At 37.1% G+C, this 17,956-nt stretch overlaps 1 protein-coding gene and 1 pseudogene across 4 annotated transcripts in view; one reads left to right on the top strand and one right to left on the bottom strand.

The window, feature by feature from the left end:
- The first annotated feature begins 59 nt into the window (after positions 1-59).
- On the top strand, positions 60-11,919 carry LOC129358518 (uncharacterized; annotated as a pseudogene).
- Positions 11,920-12,980: 1,061 nt separating this feature from the next.
- LOC129358510 (low-density lipoprotein receptor-related protein 1-like) overlaps positions 12,981-17,956 on the bottom strand; it is a 99,065-nt gene continuing 94,089 nt past the window's right edge. For 2 of the 4 annotated variants that reach the window (XM_055027624.1, XM_055027625.1), the window contains exons 83-90: positions 17,498-17,659; positions 17,085-17,268; positions 16,341-16,448; positions 16,186-16,259; positions 16,004-16,097; positions 15,832-15,870; positions 15,161-15,305; positions 12,981-14,705 (exon numbers count right to left, since the gene is read on the bottom strand). In XM_055027624.1, the coding sequence (XP_054883599.1) occupies positions 14,565-14,705; positions 15,161-15,305; positions 15,832-15,870; positions 16,004-16,097; positions 16,186-16,259; positions 16,341-16,448; positions 17,085-17,268; positions 17,498-17,659 (947 nt within the window). In that variant the 3' untranslated portion in view covers positions 12,981-14,564. The remainder of the gene's footprint in view (positions 14,706-15,160; positions 15,306-15,831; positions 15,871-16,003; positions 16,098-16,185; positions 16,260-16,340; positions 16,449-17,084; positions 17,269-17,497; positions 17,660-17,956) is intronic. The other 2 variants (XM_055027626.1, XM_055027627.1) reach the window with 1 other exon arrangement.

The following is a 17,956-nucleotide window of genomic DNA, read 5'->3' as shown; positions in this document are numbered from 1 at the left end:
TTAATGACTTTTTGTGTTTTTATTATGTAAACCATTTTGAAATGACTTGTTACTGAAATGTGCAACACAAATTGGATTGATTGATTGACCCATTTAATGGTTACATCTCTTTGTCTTTGCAGTTGTGGGTTTCTGTGCTAATATCTTCACTGCAGTACCATTGCAAATATTCTAAAAAACAGTTTGTGATTTGTGAAACCCCTTATTTAAATTGCAAAAAGCTAAATTTAAAGCTTTTGGAGTGATCCCATTTCTGACATGCAGCTGCTTTCACTTTCATTTACAAGGAAGCGTCATTAGGAGCAAACAGGTGAAGGTGAGCGAGTCACAACGTTTAATTGTTTATTTTATGTTTTAACTGTGAAGTTCCTCAGAAAATAACATCGCGTTAAAGCCCGTGTTAACTAAATCTTAACTAAAACGTAGAGAAATGTTTCAGTTCAGGTTTGCTTTTATTAACCAAAATGAAGCAGAACAAAAAAACAAACCGTCAGCCTTTTTTCACTGCGTAGTTTGATGTTGACTGACTAAACGAGTTTGTGACCTGAGCTACATTTCTGTCGTTTACAGGTTTGTTTTGTTTTCAAGAAAGAAAGAAGACAATCAAAATGGAGAGTGCAGAAGAGGAATTTGATTATGAAAACCAGGATCAGTCGAAAGGATCATCTCAGGTGAGTTACAGACATTTAATATGTCTTCTCAACAACTCTTGTTTATTTTGTGTATATTTTGTTTCATGTAATTGAACTAATTCTGTGAAGCGCACAATTCAGAGACTGAAGTCCAGACAAAAGTCAGGGAGCAAAAACAATCTTTAATACATCTGCAGATGGAGAGCAAGAAATACACTGCATTAGGCACAAATTAGGATCCGCTCTGAGGAACCCAGAGTTGCATAGTTACTTTATTCATCTCTCTTTACTGCCGAGGCGGAGACTCAATCTTCGAAGACCAAACAAAAGAAACAAGGGAAAACATACAAAACCTTGTATGCTCAATCACTGTAATGTCTATGGGATGTAAAAACTAAACACTCTATCTCCATAGAGGGAAGGCCACGGGAAAACCAGCAAGTTCCCAAATAACTGTCTGGGGAAGTTCAACAACCCTGGGAACCTTACTTCAGTAGACACATCATGTTTCATTAGTTTGTACACCTTTTCCAGCTGCACAGAAAAACACCTTGACTGTGATTCAAAAAACATTACATTTATATGACACATAAAGGAACATCATTTAATACAAATAAAACTTCTTCACATTCGTTATAAAACATTATGTAGTCCAAGATGTATTCGGGAGTTTATTTGCTTTCGTTTTAGGAGATTCATAAAATAAAACTCACACTGTCCACTGTTTCGACTTACTGATATATTTAGAGAAAATGACAAACAATATCTTGTGTTCATCGTTGTTGTGATATAATCTGTAACAGCTAAAGAAACGTGGAAGTGTGTGAGCAAATGTCAAGGTTTTGTTGTCAGGCTGGAGGTTTGCATTAGAACAACAGATACTGAGGCAAAGTCCAAAAAGTTTATGAGCTGTAAATGGATACAGATACACTCCCTTGTTAATACAGAGATCAAAGTTTAGGAGCCACAGAAACAATTAAATACATGAGATATACAGAGATCCAGACATTAGTTGATTCCAGTTTATTTATAGAGGACTTTTCATACCGATAATTATAACACAAAGTGCTTTACTGAGGATAAAAGCAAAGTTACGAGCATGAAAATAATAATAGTAAAATAATAAGCACTCAGAAAAGGCTGCACATTATATGCAAAAATATCTAATTGTGATACTATTGTTAAAATTGCAACCTCAATTATAATCTACATTTTCCTGACGTTTCTCTCTTTACAATCACATAATGTCCCAACCTATCTCTGTGAACTTTAGCATCTCAGCCACTACAGATAAACGTCAAGTGAAATCATTAAGTGCTACAAGAATCCATCCAGCAGGCCTAAGATGTGATCAGTATTCAAAGCATAACTGTCTTGTTGAAATATAATTTTAAATTAGCACAATAGTACACAGGCTAACCTTTACGTTAAGACAAACTTAGGTAAAGATCCAAAATTAAACAACTGCTCACTCTCTAAACTTACATAAATTCTATAGGGAGTATTCTACAGAAAAAGAGACCTAGACTCCTTAACTGATCTATAGACACGGAGTCTGTCTGCCAGGCAATTAACAAATTCCTTAGTGTGGTTCAAAAGTTCACTAGGATCTTAAAACTTTTTATAAATAATTTTATCCATACTAGAATTAAATATATTTCTTTAAGCATGTTTTGAATTAGTTAGTTTTAGATCCAAACTTATAGTTAGTCTTTAGCATTAGATTTTGTTTCAGTAAAACACAAACACGTTCTAGTTCAATCATTGAGGCAGAAAACCAAAACATACATAGGTCGGAAATTTACACAAGGGAGAGTTTGCAGGAGACGCCTGGAACGGCAAAGACCCAGTTTGACAATCCATATATCTGCCTTTGGGACTCTTTAGCAGAGGTAATAAAAGTAACATTAAGACAGGCCCCACGAAGGGAAGGCACACCTCCTAATGCATATATTTAAATTTAGAGAAAGGCACAGGCTTATAAAAGTTTTCGTTTGCAACAGCGAATTCGAATTGCTTTCTGCCTGAGTTTGCAATTTCCAGAAAATGCATTTTCTGTCTTTACTTTCTTTTAACTCGTGCAATTATTTCTGTTTTGTCATGTCTTGGACTTTTTGATGAGATGCTTATTGTAACATTCTTCTTGCATTGATTTTCTCTGGATAAAACTCTGGATATCTGAAGTCCGATGTCGTATGATTGCTCTTTCTCCCTGCGCATATTGAGGCTCAGAAATCCGGGACCAGAGGAATGAATTAACGAGCTAAATCAAGTTATTCCTCTTTAATTCTTAACAGTCTGCTTTTTGAAATGTGATATAAAATGTAAAATTATGGAAATGTAGTTTTAATTTGCAGTAAGAAAATTCCAAAGATGTAAATAAACCATAAAACATTAAAATTCAGAACTAATAGAATATTATGGCATTTAAAAAGGCACAAATGAATATAAGATTGAATTTTATTGCTGATGAAATGAAAAGAAAGTTAAAGCTATCAAGATTAAAGGAGGACAAGTGGAAAAATCAGATTCATTTAAATTTAATTGCTGAAAAATATAAATATTCTGTCTTCTTTTTAGAAAACATGGAAATATTATGAGCGGTTCTAGTGTTCATGCAGTAACCATACAATGTCCACATTATGACTGCAATAGTAAAATGTTAAAAGGTGCACCTGGGCAGGAAGTTTATACTGTATATTTAGATTTTCTGAAGAGAAAATGAAGCAAAATTAAAACTCACCAATAGATTTAGGTTTGAAATAATCTTCTGAAAGTAATATTTCTGTTTTGGAGCAACCTAACTTGATTCCTGATCTGAATCTGATGGAGAATCTATGAAGGGAGGTAAAGATTAGGGTGATGGCAAAGAGACCTTTCTTTTGGAGCTCATTGTCACAGATGAATAATACAGGGAAGTGTGAAAACCATTCTGACTCAGTATTTTAAAAAATACAGAAGTGAATAGCTCTAAATAATCATGTGGTCTATTTTTAAAAATTATTACAGGCTGCAATACTGACTTTGTCGATGAAGTGGTTGGACGAAAGCAAAAAGAAGGCAGATCTACAAAAAGCCCTCCAGACTTGGTTCAGCAAACTTGAACCTAAGAAAGACTGCACAGTTCAAGAGATCTTACCAGATGAGCGGGCTGTGATTAAAGTTTCACCTCCTCCAGGTACTGAGAACTGATGAAATGATACAGAAGTGTATTTTCATGTATAGACTCACCAACATCCTGTTAATCTATCTCCATAAAAATGAAAACTTTATTTTGAATACACTGATATATTACAATGATGGCTTTGCAAACTATTGACAGCTAAATGTATTTTGCATTCTTTTTTCTTTGTTTATTTTTAAGAAATCACGGAGCTTGAGAAGCTGAGTGGTGAAACACTTTATATGAAAGGCAAAAAATCAGAAAAGAAATCAGTAAAGGGATTAGTCACCATTCTGTCTGTAATGGTGGGAAAACCAAAGCAGGAACCACAAACAGCCGACGATGCTTCAGTGAATCCTACTCCTTCAGCTGTTTCAGTGAACACCAATGATGCTGTTTCTGAGCCGCCACCTGTGTGTATTCTAAACACATACACATACATTATAAAATAAATCTTGTTTGTTCTTTAATGGTGGAATATTGATTTTTATCCGATTTTAATTTGCTTTCAGTTTTGTACTTTTCTCTTTTAAAACTCTTACGTAATTATCAGAAACTAAGTGATTAGACATATTATTGAAAAGAAACTAGCAAACTGTGAGCTGTGGGAACATTAAACATTTGTGTTTGTTTTATTGTAGAACAAGGTCTTCCCCAGGAAACTGGGTAATCCATTCACCACTCTTCCTACTATAAAGGTTAAAGGTCCAGCTGAAGAAAGTTGCCTTCTGCCACTGAATTACTTCTGGTACATGAGCCATATCTACAAGGAAGGAATTAAACAGATTGAGAGGAAGAATAACATTAAAATGGTGGCACAGGTCCATGTGACATTTGAAGCTGAACAGGAAGATGGAAACCCTCATGAAGCTCTCAGTGAGTTCATTAGTCTCTCACAGATCTACTCTGCTGATTCAGGCGAGGCAGTGATTCCTCTCAAGTTTGTAGATCCAGATCAGTGGAGTGATGCATTAAAAGTGATCAAGAGAAACAAGGACAGGATTTTGCTCACCATGTCATCAGAAGAAGTTATTGTTAGTGGTCCAAAGCAAAGCCAAGATGAATTCAGTGCAGTCCTGAATGCGATGCAGAAGACAAACACACCAGAAGAACAGCACAAATCTACATCAGATGGTACATCTTTAAGAATAAACTTGACAACCAACCAACAGACAAAATCACCAGCAGTGGAGAACATCAGGGAACCGGTTCTTACTTCTGTTGAAGGTACTAACATCAAAGCTGAATCTGATCTGAATGTTGAATCCAGCAAACAAACATGTAGGACCAAACCTTCCTTCAAAAATTTCTGGCTGAAAAAGAAGCCTGTATCCCGTCCCCCACGCATAACTCGACATAGTGATACCACTGGGTTGGGTGGCTTGCCAAAGAAATCCAGTTGTGAGAATGAGAGGTAAGAGGACTCCAAACAACCTTCACTGGCTCCACCAACAGCACAACAAAATGCTGAAGCTTCAAGTAAAGAAGGAGCCTCAGGAGACAGTAAAGTTTTTGTGCTACGTTAATGTTAATTTCCTGTTATTGTTGCCTTTGGTTTTAATACTTTATGTCCGTCTTTCATGTGCTTTCAGTTTTGGATATCCTGACCCACATTACCTGAGAAAGGTAAAGGAGGATCTGAAAGCTAAAGGCATAGAGTGACTCTGAGAGGGAGAGACGGTTCATTTTACTACTGAAATTAACAATATAAAAAAAAAAATACAGAAATATTTTCAAGTTTTGCTTTCATTTTTTAGTAAGGTTCTTGTAAAGAACTATACATAAAATGCACAGATTTTGGGTATTCTATTATTATTTAACTCTTGTAAATGACTTTAACTCAATCGCTTTGGCCATGATGTATATAATTCTCCAGTTTGACCATGAAGGAAACTACGCTATGAAACTTGTAAATGAGCATTCCCCTCTGCAAAGAAAGAAGTGCTGAGCTGACCGACGTCTTTGCTGCCATTAAAATGTCTTCCGGTTAATTTAATTGCTCAGTATAAGAAGCATGGGGGGAAAACGAACTGAAAGGCCTCATTCACTTCCTCCAGACTATAATTTTTAAACAGCATAGAAAATTTACAACATTGTTCAGAACTCCTTCTGTTGGACAGGATGAAATTTATTCTGAGAAATCCAGTTAAATGGGAGAAATCCCAGCTCGATCACTGAAGGGAGATAAAAATCTACTGGTATTGTGTAGAAAGGCAATGATCAGGTTACATTTATTGTAAATAAGAAATGTTTTTTTCTTTTCCAAATTTTATAAAAGAATAATTTTGCATGTAAATATGCCTTGGTGTCACATGAAAAATAATCTTAGCAATTGATTTTATAGTAAAAGAATACTTAAGGAATTGTTTATCATTTGGCATTGAATGTACAAACACTGCTGTTTCCTAAAGGCAATGTAGGAAATTATGTTGTATGTTCATAAACTAATAAACTAATATGATTTTCTTCCCCCCATAAATTCTGAATCCTGTAATAAATTTTAATTTATACTGAATCATAATGTAGAGGTTTTGTAATGTATTATTTATTTTAGAGATAAAGGTATCAAGACTATGGTACCTTTAAGAGCCATAAGGAAAATGGGTCACTAGACCCAGTTTATAAAAGGTCTTTATTTGCAAGGAAGTTCACTATTTTCAGTCGCTGTCAAACAAACATATTTGAATTTTTTGAGCAAAGTGTGGACACATTTGGGTAACTCCAAAAGCTGCTATAGTCAGTTTATAAAAAGAAGCTGCAACACAGAATCCAACACTAGACATAATATATCACCTAACCAATTACCACCAGGTACTGTTAAGAACAAACAAAAAGGAAAACAACAGAGATACTTGGATTTTCAAGATTAAAACAGTAAATGATGTATTATGTGAAGATGTGTGTGAAGATTTAAATAACGTGATTAGAGTAAAACTAACATTTGAAACAAACCAAAACCTACAAATAAACTCAAATAAATGTTTTAAGTTCTCAACATACGTCAATAATATCCAGATTATATTCACTTGTGGGTTAGGTTTAACATGTTTTTGCATCCCATTTATTTTGTAAGATTTCTGAATCAGCGCCATCTAGTGGTGCACTGGTATATTTACACTGCTGTCCTCGCGAGAATTCCCGCGAGAATTTGATGCTCAGTTCTGAGTTGATTTCAGTTCTGAAAAAACGATTCTGAAGTTCTTATGTGTCAAACGGCTAGTTAAGTTAATGTCCTATTAATAGTTTAGACAAAGTATTTCTACCCGTTGCTACGACAATATTGCTGTATAAAATCATCTCATGACAACAGCCGAATTAGATTGTGGTTATGAGATGAATATTGACAAGTCAATCAAATGTTTCTTACGGCAAGGACTTCGCAGTGACGCCATTTCTGACATGCAGCTGCTTTCACTTTCATTTACAAGGAAGCGTCGTTAGGAGCAAACAGGCGAAGGTGAGCGAGTCACAACGTTTAATTGTTTATTTTATGTTTTAACTGTGAAGGTCCTCAGAAAATAACACCGCGTTAAAGCCCGTGTTAACTAAATGTTAACAAACACGTAGAGAAATGTTTCAGTTAAGGTTTGCTTTTATTAACCAAAATGAAGCAGAACAAAAAAACAAACCGTCAGCCTTTTTTCACTGCGTAGTTTGATGTTGACTGACTAAACGAGTTTGTGACCTGAGCTACATTTCTGTCGTTTACAGATTTGTTTTGTTTTCAAGAAAGAAAGAAGACAATCAAAATGGAGAGTGCAGAAGAGGACATGGATTATGAAAACCAGGATCAGTCGAAAGGATCATCTCAGGTGAGTTACAGACATTTAATATGTCTTCTCAACAACTCTCGTTTATTTTGTGTATATTTTGTTTCATGTAATTGAACTAATTCGTTATAAAACATTATATAGCCCAAGATGTATTCGCGAGTTTGTTTGCTTTCGTTTTGGGATATTCATAAAATAAAACCCACACTTTCCACTGTTTCGACTTACTGATATATTTAGAGAAAATGACAAACAATATCTTGTGACTATCCGTTGTTTTGATTTAATCTGTAACAGCTAAAGAAACTTGGAAGTGTGTGAGCAAATGTCAAGGTTTTGTTTTCAGGCTGGAGGTTTGCATTAGAACAACAGATATTGAGGCAAAGTCCAAAAAGTTTATGAGCTGTAAATGGATACAGATACACTCCCTTGTTAATACAGAGATCAAAGTTTAGGAGCCACAGAAACAATTAAATACATGAGATATACAGAGATCCAGACATTAGTTGATTACAGTTGATTTCATACCGATAATTATAACACAAAGTGCTTTACTGAGGATAAAAGCAAAGTTACGAGCATGAAAATAATAATAGTAAAATAATAATCACTCAGAAAAATATCTAATTGTGATACTATTGTTAAAATTGCAACCTCAATTATAATCTATATTTTCCTGACGTTTCTCTCTTTACAATCACATAATGTCCCAACCTATCTCTGTGAACTTTAGCATCTCAGCCACTACAGATAAACGTCGAGTGAAATCATTAAGTGCTACAAGATTCCATCCAGCAGGCCAAAGATGTGATCAGTATTCAAAGCATAAATGTCTGCTTTTTGAAATGTGATATAAAATGTAAAATTACGGAAATGTAGTTATAATTTGCAGTAAGAAAATTCCAAAGATGTAAAAAACACATAAAACATTAAAATTCAGAACTAATAGAATATTATGGCATTTAAAAAGGCACAGATGAATATAACATTGAATTTTATTGCTAATGAAAAGAAAATGAAAGCTAACAAGATTAAAGGAAGACATTGAAATTTAATTGTTGAAAAATATAAATATTATGTCTTCTTTTTAGAAAACATGGAAAATATTATGAGCGGTTCTTTTGTTCATGGAGTAACCATACAATGTCCACATTATGACTGCAATAGTAAAATGTTAAAAGGTGCACCTGGGCAGGAAGTTTATACTGTATATTTAGATTTTCTGAAGAGAAAATGCAGCATAATTAAAACTCACCAATAGATTTAGGTTTGAAATAATCTTCTGAAAGTAATATTTCTGTTTTGGAGCAACCTAACTTGATTCCTGATCTGAATCTGACGGAGAATCTATGAAGGGAGGTAAAGATTAGGGTGATGGCAAAGAGACCTTTCTTTTTGAGCTCATTGTCACAGATGAATAATACAGGGAATCAGGGGAAACATGGAAGAAGATGGTCAGAAATTATAAACATTTCTCATTAAATATTAGGAAGAGTGTAAACCATTCTGACTCAGTATTTCAAAAAAATACAGAAGTGAATAGCTCTAAATAATCATGTGGTCCATTTTTAAAAATTATTACAGGCTGCAATACTGACTTTGTCGATGAAGTGGTTGGACGAAAGCAAAAAGAAGGCAGATCTAGAAAAAACCCTCCAGACTTGGTTCAACAAACATGAACCTAAGAAAGACTGCACAGTTCAAGAGATCTTACCAGATGAGCGGGCTGTGATTAAAGTTTCACCTCCTCCAGGTACTGAGAACTGATGAAATGATACAGAAGTGTATATTCATGTTTAGACTTACCAACATTTTGTTAATCTATCTCCATAAAAATGAGAACTTTATTTTGAATACACTGATATATCACAATGATGGCTTTGCAAACTATTGACAGCTAAATGTATTTTGCATTCTTTTTTCTTTGTTTATTTTGAAGAAATCACAGAGCTTGAGAAGCTGAGTGGTGAAACACTTTATATGAAAGGCAAAAAATCAGAAAAGAAATCAGTAAAGGGATTAGTCACCATTCTGTCTGTAAACCAAAAGCAGGATCCACAAACAGCCGACGATGCTTCAGTGAATCCTACTCCTTCAGCTGTTTCAGTGAACACCAATGATGCTGTTTCTGAGCCGCCACCTGTGTGTATTCTAAACACATACACATACATTATAAAATAAATCTTGTTTGTTCTTTAAAAATGCAATTTTGCTTTTTATACAGGACAAAGCACATGATGACAAACAGAAGCCAGATTCTACAGCAGGAGTCACTCCTGCGGAGAATCAAACGATGGATGAAAGTTGTGTTCTGTCAGTGAATCATTTCTTGTACGTGACTCACATCCACAAGGACAAAATACAGCGCATACTGGATGAGAATGAAGTTGAAATCAAGACAGAGGTTGTTGTGAAATTTGAAACCAAGCATAAAGATGGAAAACCAAATGATAGAAAACCAAATGAAGCAAAGACAAAGTTCACAGATGTTGTCCAGGACTGCTTGTCTGATTTAAATGGTTCAGTTTTTTCTCCAAGCTCTGCAGATCCAGATCAGTTGAACAGAGCATTAAAAGTCATCATGAACAAGGAAAACACACTTTTAGCCAACATGTCCTCTGAAGAAATGACAGTTTTTGGACCAAGTGTCCAAATAACAGTTCTTGAGTCATTGTTAAAACCATCACATAAAACCAGCTCTGGTTATGAAGAGTCTCAACGTTTGGCTTCATCTTCAAACTTCAGTGATGATCTCCTGGTGAAAATCAACATGACAATCAAAGATGATCTTGCTGATGAAGGTCTGACCATATATAAGGACCAGTGGAAAATCCTGAAGTCTTCTTATGATAACCACCTTACAGTGATCAAAGATAAGTTTAATGTGGATTTTAAGGAATCCAGCATCAGTGAGGGCAAAGTTAATGTCAAACCATCCTATAAAGGACATGGAGGAAACCCAGCAATGGAGAGCCATGCTGTAAGAGCTCTGCTGCGTTTGTACCAGAAGATGATGACATCATCTGTGTCACTTCCTCCACCTTATCGTCCCACTTGGCTCAGTGGTCCCACTTGGCTCAGTGGTTCTAAAGATAGTTTCAGTGGCGCTGGAGTTAATGGTCATTCAACACAAAACAATAAAGAATCAGCAGGAGAGGGGGCAACAGGGGACAGCAAAGATGACAAATGCCCAATATGTTTGTCTGATTTTACTAATAAGAAACAACTGAAGTGCAAGCATTCATTTTGTGAGGAGTGTTTTCAAAATGCAGTAAAAACTTGTGGCCCCATCTGTCCAATTTGTAAGGATGTTTTTGGTGTGATGAAGGGAAACCAACCTGATGGAAACATGGCTTGGAGTAGATATCCATTATCCCTCCCTGGATTCCCACATTGTGGTCATATCTGCATCACCTACAACATTCCAGGTGGAAAACAGAAGGTAATGTCGAAGCACATATATCAGTAATTTAACATTTAGTTTAATGCAGCTACCATTAACCTGATTTTTTTTTTCTTTCTACCTGGCAGGAAAATCATCCAAAGCCTGGTCAGTCCTATGGAGGAGCTACCAGAACAGCATATCTACCAGACAACGAAGAGGGCAATGAAGTTCTGCAACTCCTGAAAAAAGCTTTTGACCAGAAGCTGATTTTCACTGTTGGAACTTCTAGAACAAGTGGAGCAGAGAACATGGTGACCTGGAATGACATCCACCACAAGACGTCCACACATGGAGGACCAGAGTGGTACAGTTCCCTAATTTAACACCTTTGTATTCACTGTGCCTTAGCATTTGGTTTCATGGATTAAAGCTTCTGTATTTTCTGCTTTCACAGTTATGGATATCCAGATGAGAATTACCTGAGCAGAGTCAAGGAGGAGCTGAAGGCTAAAGGCATTCAGTGAAGTGTTTGTTTTACATTAAGTGAATTTTTAATTCCAGAATCTGACAAATTTAATCTAAATTTCCACATTTTCTTCTATCATTTTAGATGTTTTATAAGGCTTAATGTTTACTTTGAAGTTCACTGAAAGACTTTCTCTCATCTATCAAAACATAAAACTAATCACATCCCTTTGAAAAGATTTAGCTGCTTGATTTATCTACTTGTTTCTTCTTTACATTTGTTATGTAAATCACAGTGTAATTTGCATAGAACTGTAATTAAATGGAATATGATTGTTGGGTTTTTCTCAAATAAATGAATATATTTACATTCAACAGAATTAGCTTTATTTATTTAAAGCGGACAGTTAATGTGATTCAGCATGAGAACTTTGCTAGTCAATTTGGGCCCCAGTAACTGATGCACAAATGTTGATGGTGATGTTGCATTTTTGTTTGATTACAAACATTTTACTATGGAAGCCAAAAAACAGACATGGAAGAAAACGTAAAACCAGTTTCAGCAGATCGAGGAATAATCAAAAACAATAATCTCAGTGAAGCTGACCTGTCAGCAAGAAATGCATTCAGTGTCTAAAACAAAGAAAATGACTGACCTGAAGGTAAAAGATGTAACATTTTATGGTGTGATGAAAGATGTTGAAGTCAAGGTTGCAGACAGTTTGTCAGAAGACCCTGAAACATTGAATTGAGGTAATAGTACACTAAGAAGCACAGCGGCTCTAGGTTCATGCTAATATTTTGTCAGATGCCATGTATCATGGATTGCTTTAAATGCCTAAAAAAACTCAATATCTTAAGCTGAACAGGAAATGCAGCCTTATTAAAACTTACCAGTAAGAGAGACACATTTGCTCCAGACCAACATGCTTCGTGTTATGGAGGGGTCAGACTAATTCCTGGACCTTGATCTGATAGAAAACATGTTGGGTGATATGAAACATGCCATTTCTGAGGCAAAGTTAAGACATGCAGGAAATGTGGACTGATCCAGTCTGCTTAGAGATACCAGATGGTGGTCAGTCCATGTGACACGAAGCTTTTTCTCAGAACCAGTGTTTGTGCAACTAATCAGTTTAATAATTCAAAGGAAATTATTTCTCAGTTTGTATAGAAAAAAAAAGTAAAACATTTTTTTAAAAATAGTAATAACTTGACAAATTTAATATGTTGCTTTGATTAGAAAAAAATGAGAAAATCACATTGACTTTGCTACATGGAGATAAAAACTATTACAAGCTTTATTTACTTTTTAAAACTCACTTGTGGTGAAGTACTGAGCCCAAACATGTTGAAAGCATGTTTTAACATGCATCTTAAGAGAATTTTCAGTCAATTATACATTAATACTTTTCATAATGTACTACAGCCCCTGTGCACAGACTGAAAAGTGTTTTATCATCATTGCTTTGCTAACATAAATAGCCAGGGATCATTTCACCTGTCTGCTCCATTGACCTCCTCCACTTTTGAACAGGATGTAAACAAACACTCAAACTCGCTGGTTGTCTGTACAATTTTAAAAATTTTATTTATGACAATATCTCGTTATTTAGTTTGTAAAGTACTCCAGCAAGAATGAAACATTGGTCTCTTTTCAAAAGAACGTCAGAGCTTCCCATGCATGGCGTACTATATAAAAGCTAAGAGCCATTTCCGATTGAAAAGTAACAAAAATGACTAATCCAAATGAAACGTCTTGGAAACGCACGCACGATTCTGCAAAAGTGTTCTTCAGGTAAAATGATTGTACTTCTCTGGATTTGAAGACGAAAACAAACACTGAACGGCGCAAAAATAACACTGGACAGGTAAGCAAAGCGCAACTCGTCGCCACATTGAAGACTTGTGTCAACTCATCCGAGAGTTAAGATATGGCGTTTCTGACAGAAGCAGCATTTTGGGGTCAAGAGGCCGAGCGTAAGGACCAAATATAGCAGCAGCAGGGGCACAGAGGAGAGAATCAAGAGAGAACTGCTGAGGACAGGATGAACGTAATGCACTTCAGACGTCAGAGTCGCCACGTACAGACTTTTGATTCGCGAAAGGCAAAACAGATGCGTTTATTCACAGAGCCAGATGGGCGTCGTCTGGTCTTCACAAAGAAATACACAGGGGGAATGAAAAGACAAGCAGACAGCTCCAACCCTTCCTGTTCACCCAGAGGAAGACCTTTGTGACATAGAGCTAAATAGTGCAGATATGACACCCACTGTACATCAGACTTTTCGTATCTGCAAGTCAGCCACTGTAACATCTCTAATCTCCCTGCAGGGACACATGCAACATCATCATCCTGCAGTGACACACAAACACGCCTCCAGAAGCTCCACTTTCTTTACAGCTTACATTAAAAAAAAATAAAAGCAAAAGCCTGCAGTACCTTAAAGTGTGCGATTCTGTGCAAGGAAGACAACACAATCATTTTATGAACATTGTTCTCTGAAGGAAAAAAAAAAGTGAATGAGGAAAGTACTGTAGCTGACGTCTGGTTCGGACATTTTACATGTGCTATACACAAACTTTCTGATGCTGTCCTGCAGGACGACGTTACGTCACTTCAGAGAAACGTCGAATTTTGACCCTTTTCTCGCTCAAAGTCGACACAAACAACAAGCAGTTGGCACTGGTTGAAATGGAACTTCACGTTTTCTCATCTATACAATTCATACAAAAATAAAAAAATTAAAATTGCCTCAATGGTAGCATCTTTTCTTCTGATTTTTTCTCTTTCCATTTCACGGTTTTTCCTGTATTTTCTTTTCTTTCTTTTTTTGTTTACTCACAGAGGTAGTGGCTATTTAGGTAAAGGGTGAGGGACAAAGTGTAAATTAAAAATCTCTCATAGAAAATGCTATTTTGCTGTCTTACTTTTGACCAGAGGAATTTCTAAAGAACAAAATATAATACTGCAATCACATACAAAAGTAGTCCTTCATTTTGTACATTTTATACAGTGTTCACACTTAAGCGATTTTCTCTCACACTTCTTATTGATTTTTATTTTTTTTTTGTAGTTTAGTTGTTTTTTTTTGAAAGGCAAGAAGAATGGTGTGTTTTGGAGTAGTATGATGAAGGTGATGGACAGTCTATGCCAGGGGGTCCACCAGGGGCTCCTCGTCTCCGCGCGATAGCAGCTCCTTCTTCTCGTCTGTGCTGGCCAGGGAGTTGCGGCTGTTGTGAGCGCCCATGTACAGGGTGGCATACACAGGGTTTGTGAAGTTGGTGGGCTGAGAAGAAATGAGACGAAATAATAAACATGCAGTGAATAAATTGGCTTTTGTGACATTTGTGATTGCATACAAAAGAGGAAATGCGAAATAAACATTTTGTCCCCATGCTGTCCATCTCATCTGATTGTGTTTGACCTTTTATTTTGAAAGAGCAATGGACTAAAAAGTCCCTCTGTAAATGTCCAAAGATGGAGCAGAAATACCAAAGGCCCTCAACGAAAGGATGCTCCATAAAGTCTTCAAAGCAGCTTGATGCCACACTTTAAAGATTTCTGGCAGCAAAAAAAAAAAAAACTTAATATGCGTTATTTTTTTTCTCTTCAAATGTGACTCTTTCTGTTGGTTTGTCACAAAATCCCCATGAAATAAAATAATATTTATGGCTAAAATGTAACCGTTTAAACAAATTCCAGGGAAAGATAATGTATTCAGGACTGGTACTTTTAATCTACCTTGTCTGGGTCCAGAGTGAAATCTGCATCCAGAAGCTCCCCGGCATCGTCGTCCGGCTCGCCCTCGTAGATCTTGTAAGCGGGGTTTCCGATCTCGACGTTCATGGCCCCGTTGGTCATCCTTTGGTGCTGGAAGCCCTTCGCCCTAAACATCAAATTCACAGTCAGACTTCAGGCTTCCTGATGTGATTTCATTTGAGCCTGATCACTGCAAGCAGGGAAACGTCCACCACAACAAAGACACAAACACAAATCAGCAGCACTGATGTAGCGAAGGCCCAGACCATGTGGGCCTGGATAATAAGCTCTATTTTTTTTTTTTACAGCAAATTCATCTCAAGATCTTCACAGAATCTCCTACCTCTTATTATGAAAAAACAATGCCACACTACAAACCACACCACAGTACAATACAGCACAATGATGGACAAGAACATCAAAGCTCTAGATCCACGATACAGGCAGATCTATTTGATGTTTTCTTTTTTCAATAGCTCTGCTCTGAGGAAACTGATCCTGTAGGCTCAGAAACACCAGTAAAAATGGCACAAACATCAACCACAGGACCCAACACTGCGCAGCAACCAAAACGTATGATTAGGGAGAGGAGAGAGAATCAGAGTGCAGAACGGAGAAATGCAAAGTATGGAGGAACGCCTTGCAACCATTACCGCAAGCGCTTGGAGCCGGTTTTTCCGGGCCGGCTAGACCTGAGGAGCAAAAGAGATTAGAGAGAGGAGAGGAAAAGTGAAATCAACTAAAAAAATATAAATGAAAGAGGACAGAAAGGGAGAAAGAGAGTACAAAAGTATAGAGAGGTCTGGTTGTCAGAGTGTTACGGACCCTCTCATTCTTTTCCTGTACCACAACAAGGCTCCTGCAGCGAGAAGAACCAGCAGCAGCAGGATCAACACCGTGACCACGATAGAGGCTGTGCCTGCAAACACACACGTGCAAAAATGTAAAAGTCACAGCCAATCTGATCATGAGTTCAGCTTTCATGCTGATTTCAAGCAACAACTTACGTCCACCTGAACCGGTGCTTTCTGTGGAGCTGGCCACAGACTCACAGCGATGCCCTGACCAGCCAGCAGAGCATCTGCACAAGAGCAAAGGTCGCCATCATTCCACTGCGATGGCACAGTGGAAGACAACAAAACCAACACACCGTCCTCTTTACCTGCACTCTGGAAGCAGGGTGATGGGGTTTATAGAGCACTGGCCGTTCGCACAGTACTCGTTGGGGTCACATGTGTAACAGCTGGGCTGGTTTCTGCCATTTGGGCAGCTACAGCCGACAGAAAAGAACCAGAAAAGAGAGGTTAATGTTATCCACGATACGAGGAACACCATGGCCGCTTTTGTAGGGGATAAAAAAAAAAAAATCACAGGTTTAAAAAAAGAAAACATATTTACTGGTGTAGAAAGAAAATCTATATTTGTAATATATATATTTTTTAGACAAAATCATGTAAAATTGAACCTCTGGTTGTTCTTCTGGTGAACCTGAAATTATTTTAGAGGTTGGGTTCAATATTTCTGATAGCATGTAGTTTTGGTGCCACTATTTGCTAAAGCTCTCTAACATTTAGCTTCAGAGATTGTTCCCCTTCTCCAGTCTTCTCTGTCACAGTATGAGTTATTTAAACTTCTTAATTATTTGTTTTGACTGTAGATGTGGACACGTCTGAGGAAGTAACTATTTTGCTGAAGGCATTTTCTGACTCACAATGATCATGATGTTCTTTAGCTAAACAATGGTGAGCAACTTTATAATTCTCTTTACCCTGCATATCTAATAGCTATTTTACTGTGCCATGATGATATTAAAATAAAAGATACATTTATTTAAGGAAGATTTATTTTCTTTTTTCACCAGGAGTGATACTAAATACAAAAGGTGCGATATGTGACTGAATCTTACCGACAAGTGAAATCCCCCGTAGTAATGAAGTGATCCTTGGGGATGCACTCGCCGTCCCGACAGTAGTGACACTTGTCGATCTCGCAGGCGGCGCCGATGTACTGTGGCAGACAGCGGCATGACTTAGCGCCACTCTCACTCTGCAGGCAGGTACCGCCGTTAAGACAGTGGCCTTCACAGCTTCCTGCTCAAACACAGAGACACCTAATGAACGCGCTTAAGAAATGCATGGCATGAAAGATCCAACGATGCTTTTATTAGATTTTGTACTGCAGCTAAAAATAAGGTCTCTGCTCTTTTGTAGTCCATCTATGGTGCTAAAAACCACCTGTTTTCATAATAATTTGCTTGATAATGAATAATAACTCAAGGTATTGCGTTCTACCACAACAGTAAACGACAGGAACACTCACTATATTGGCACTGGTCACCCAGGAAGTCAGCAGGGCAGCGACAGGTGGGCTGATTTCCGGCACTGACGGTGCAGTTACCTCCATTCTTGCAGTAATTCTTGCATGTGTGCAGGTTGCAGGTGGGTCCTGTGAATCCTGTCGGGCACCTGCAGGTAGGAGAGCCTGTGGGAGGATGGATGTGACAGATCAGTGATTCCCAAAGATTTTCTTCTGGGCCCCCGTATGGATTACAATAAAATCCCCCACAAAAAAGAAAAGAATCAACTGGGCATACACATCGTTCAACCAGACATAAACCTATACACATATTTTGTTTTCAAACTCCACTGAAGCTTATTTCTCACTTCAGGTTGCAACAAAACACACTACAAATCATCTTTACACTGAAATACTTTTGTGTAACTTTTTTTCATTCATCCATACTGCTTCCTGCGCCCCAACCTGGAATGGGACTGCGCC

Source organism: Poeciliopsis prolifica, unplaced genomic scaffold (assembly GCF_027474105.1).
Source record: "Poeciliopsis prolifica strain line A6 unplaced genomic scaffold, Auburn_PproV2 SCAFFOLD003, whole genome shotgun sequence".
NCBI classification, from domain to species: domain Eukaryota; kingdom Metazoa; phylum Chordata; class Actinopteri; order Cyprinodontiformes; family Poeciliidae; genus Poeciliopsis; species Poeciliopsis prolifica.
The sequence above is the reverse complement of the archived record's forward strand: the minus strand, read 5'-3'. Positions and strand labels throughout refer to the sequence as shown.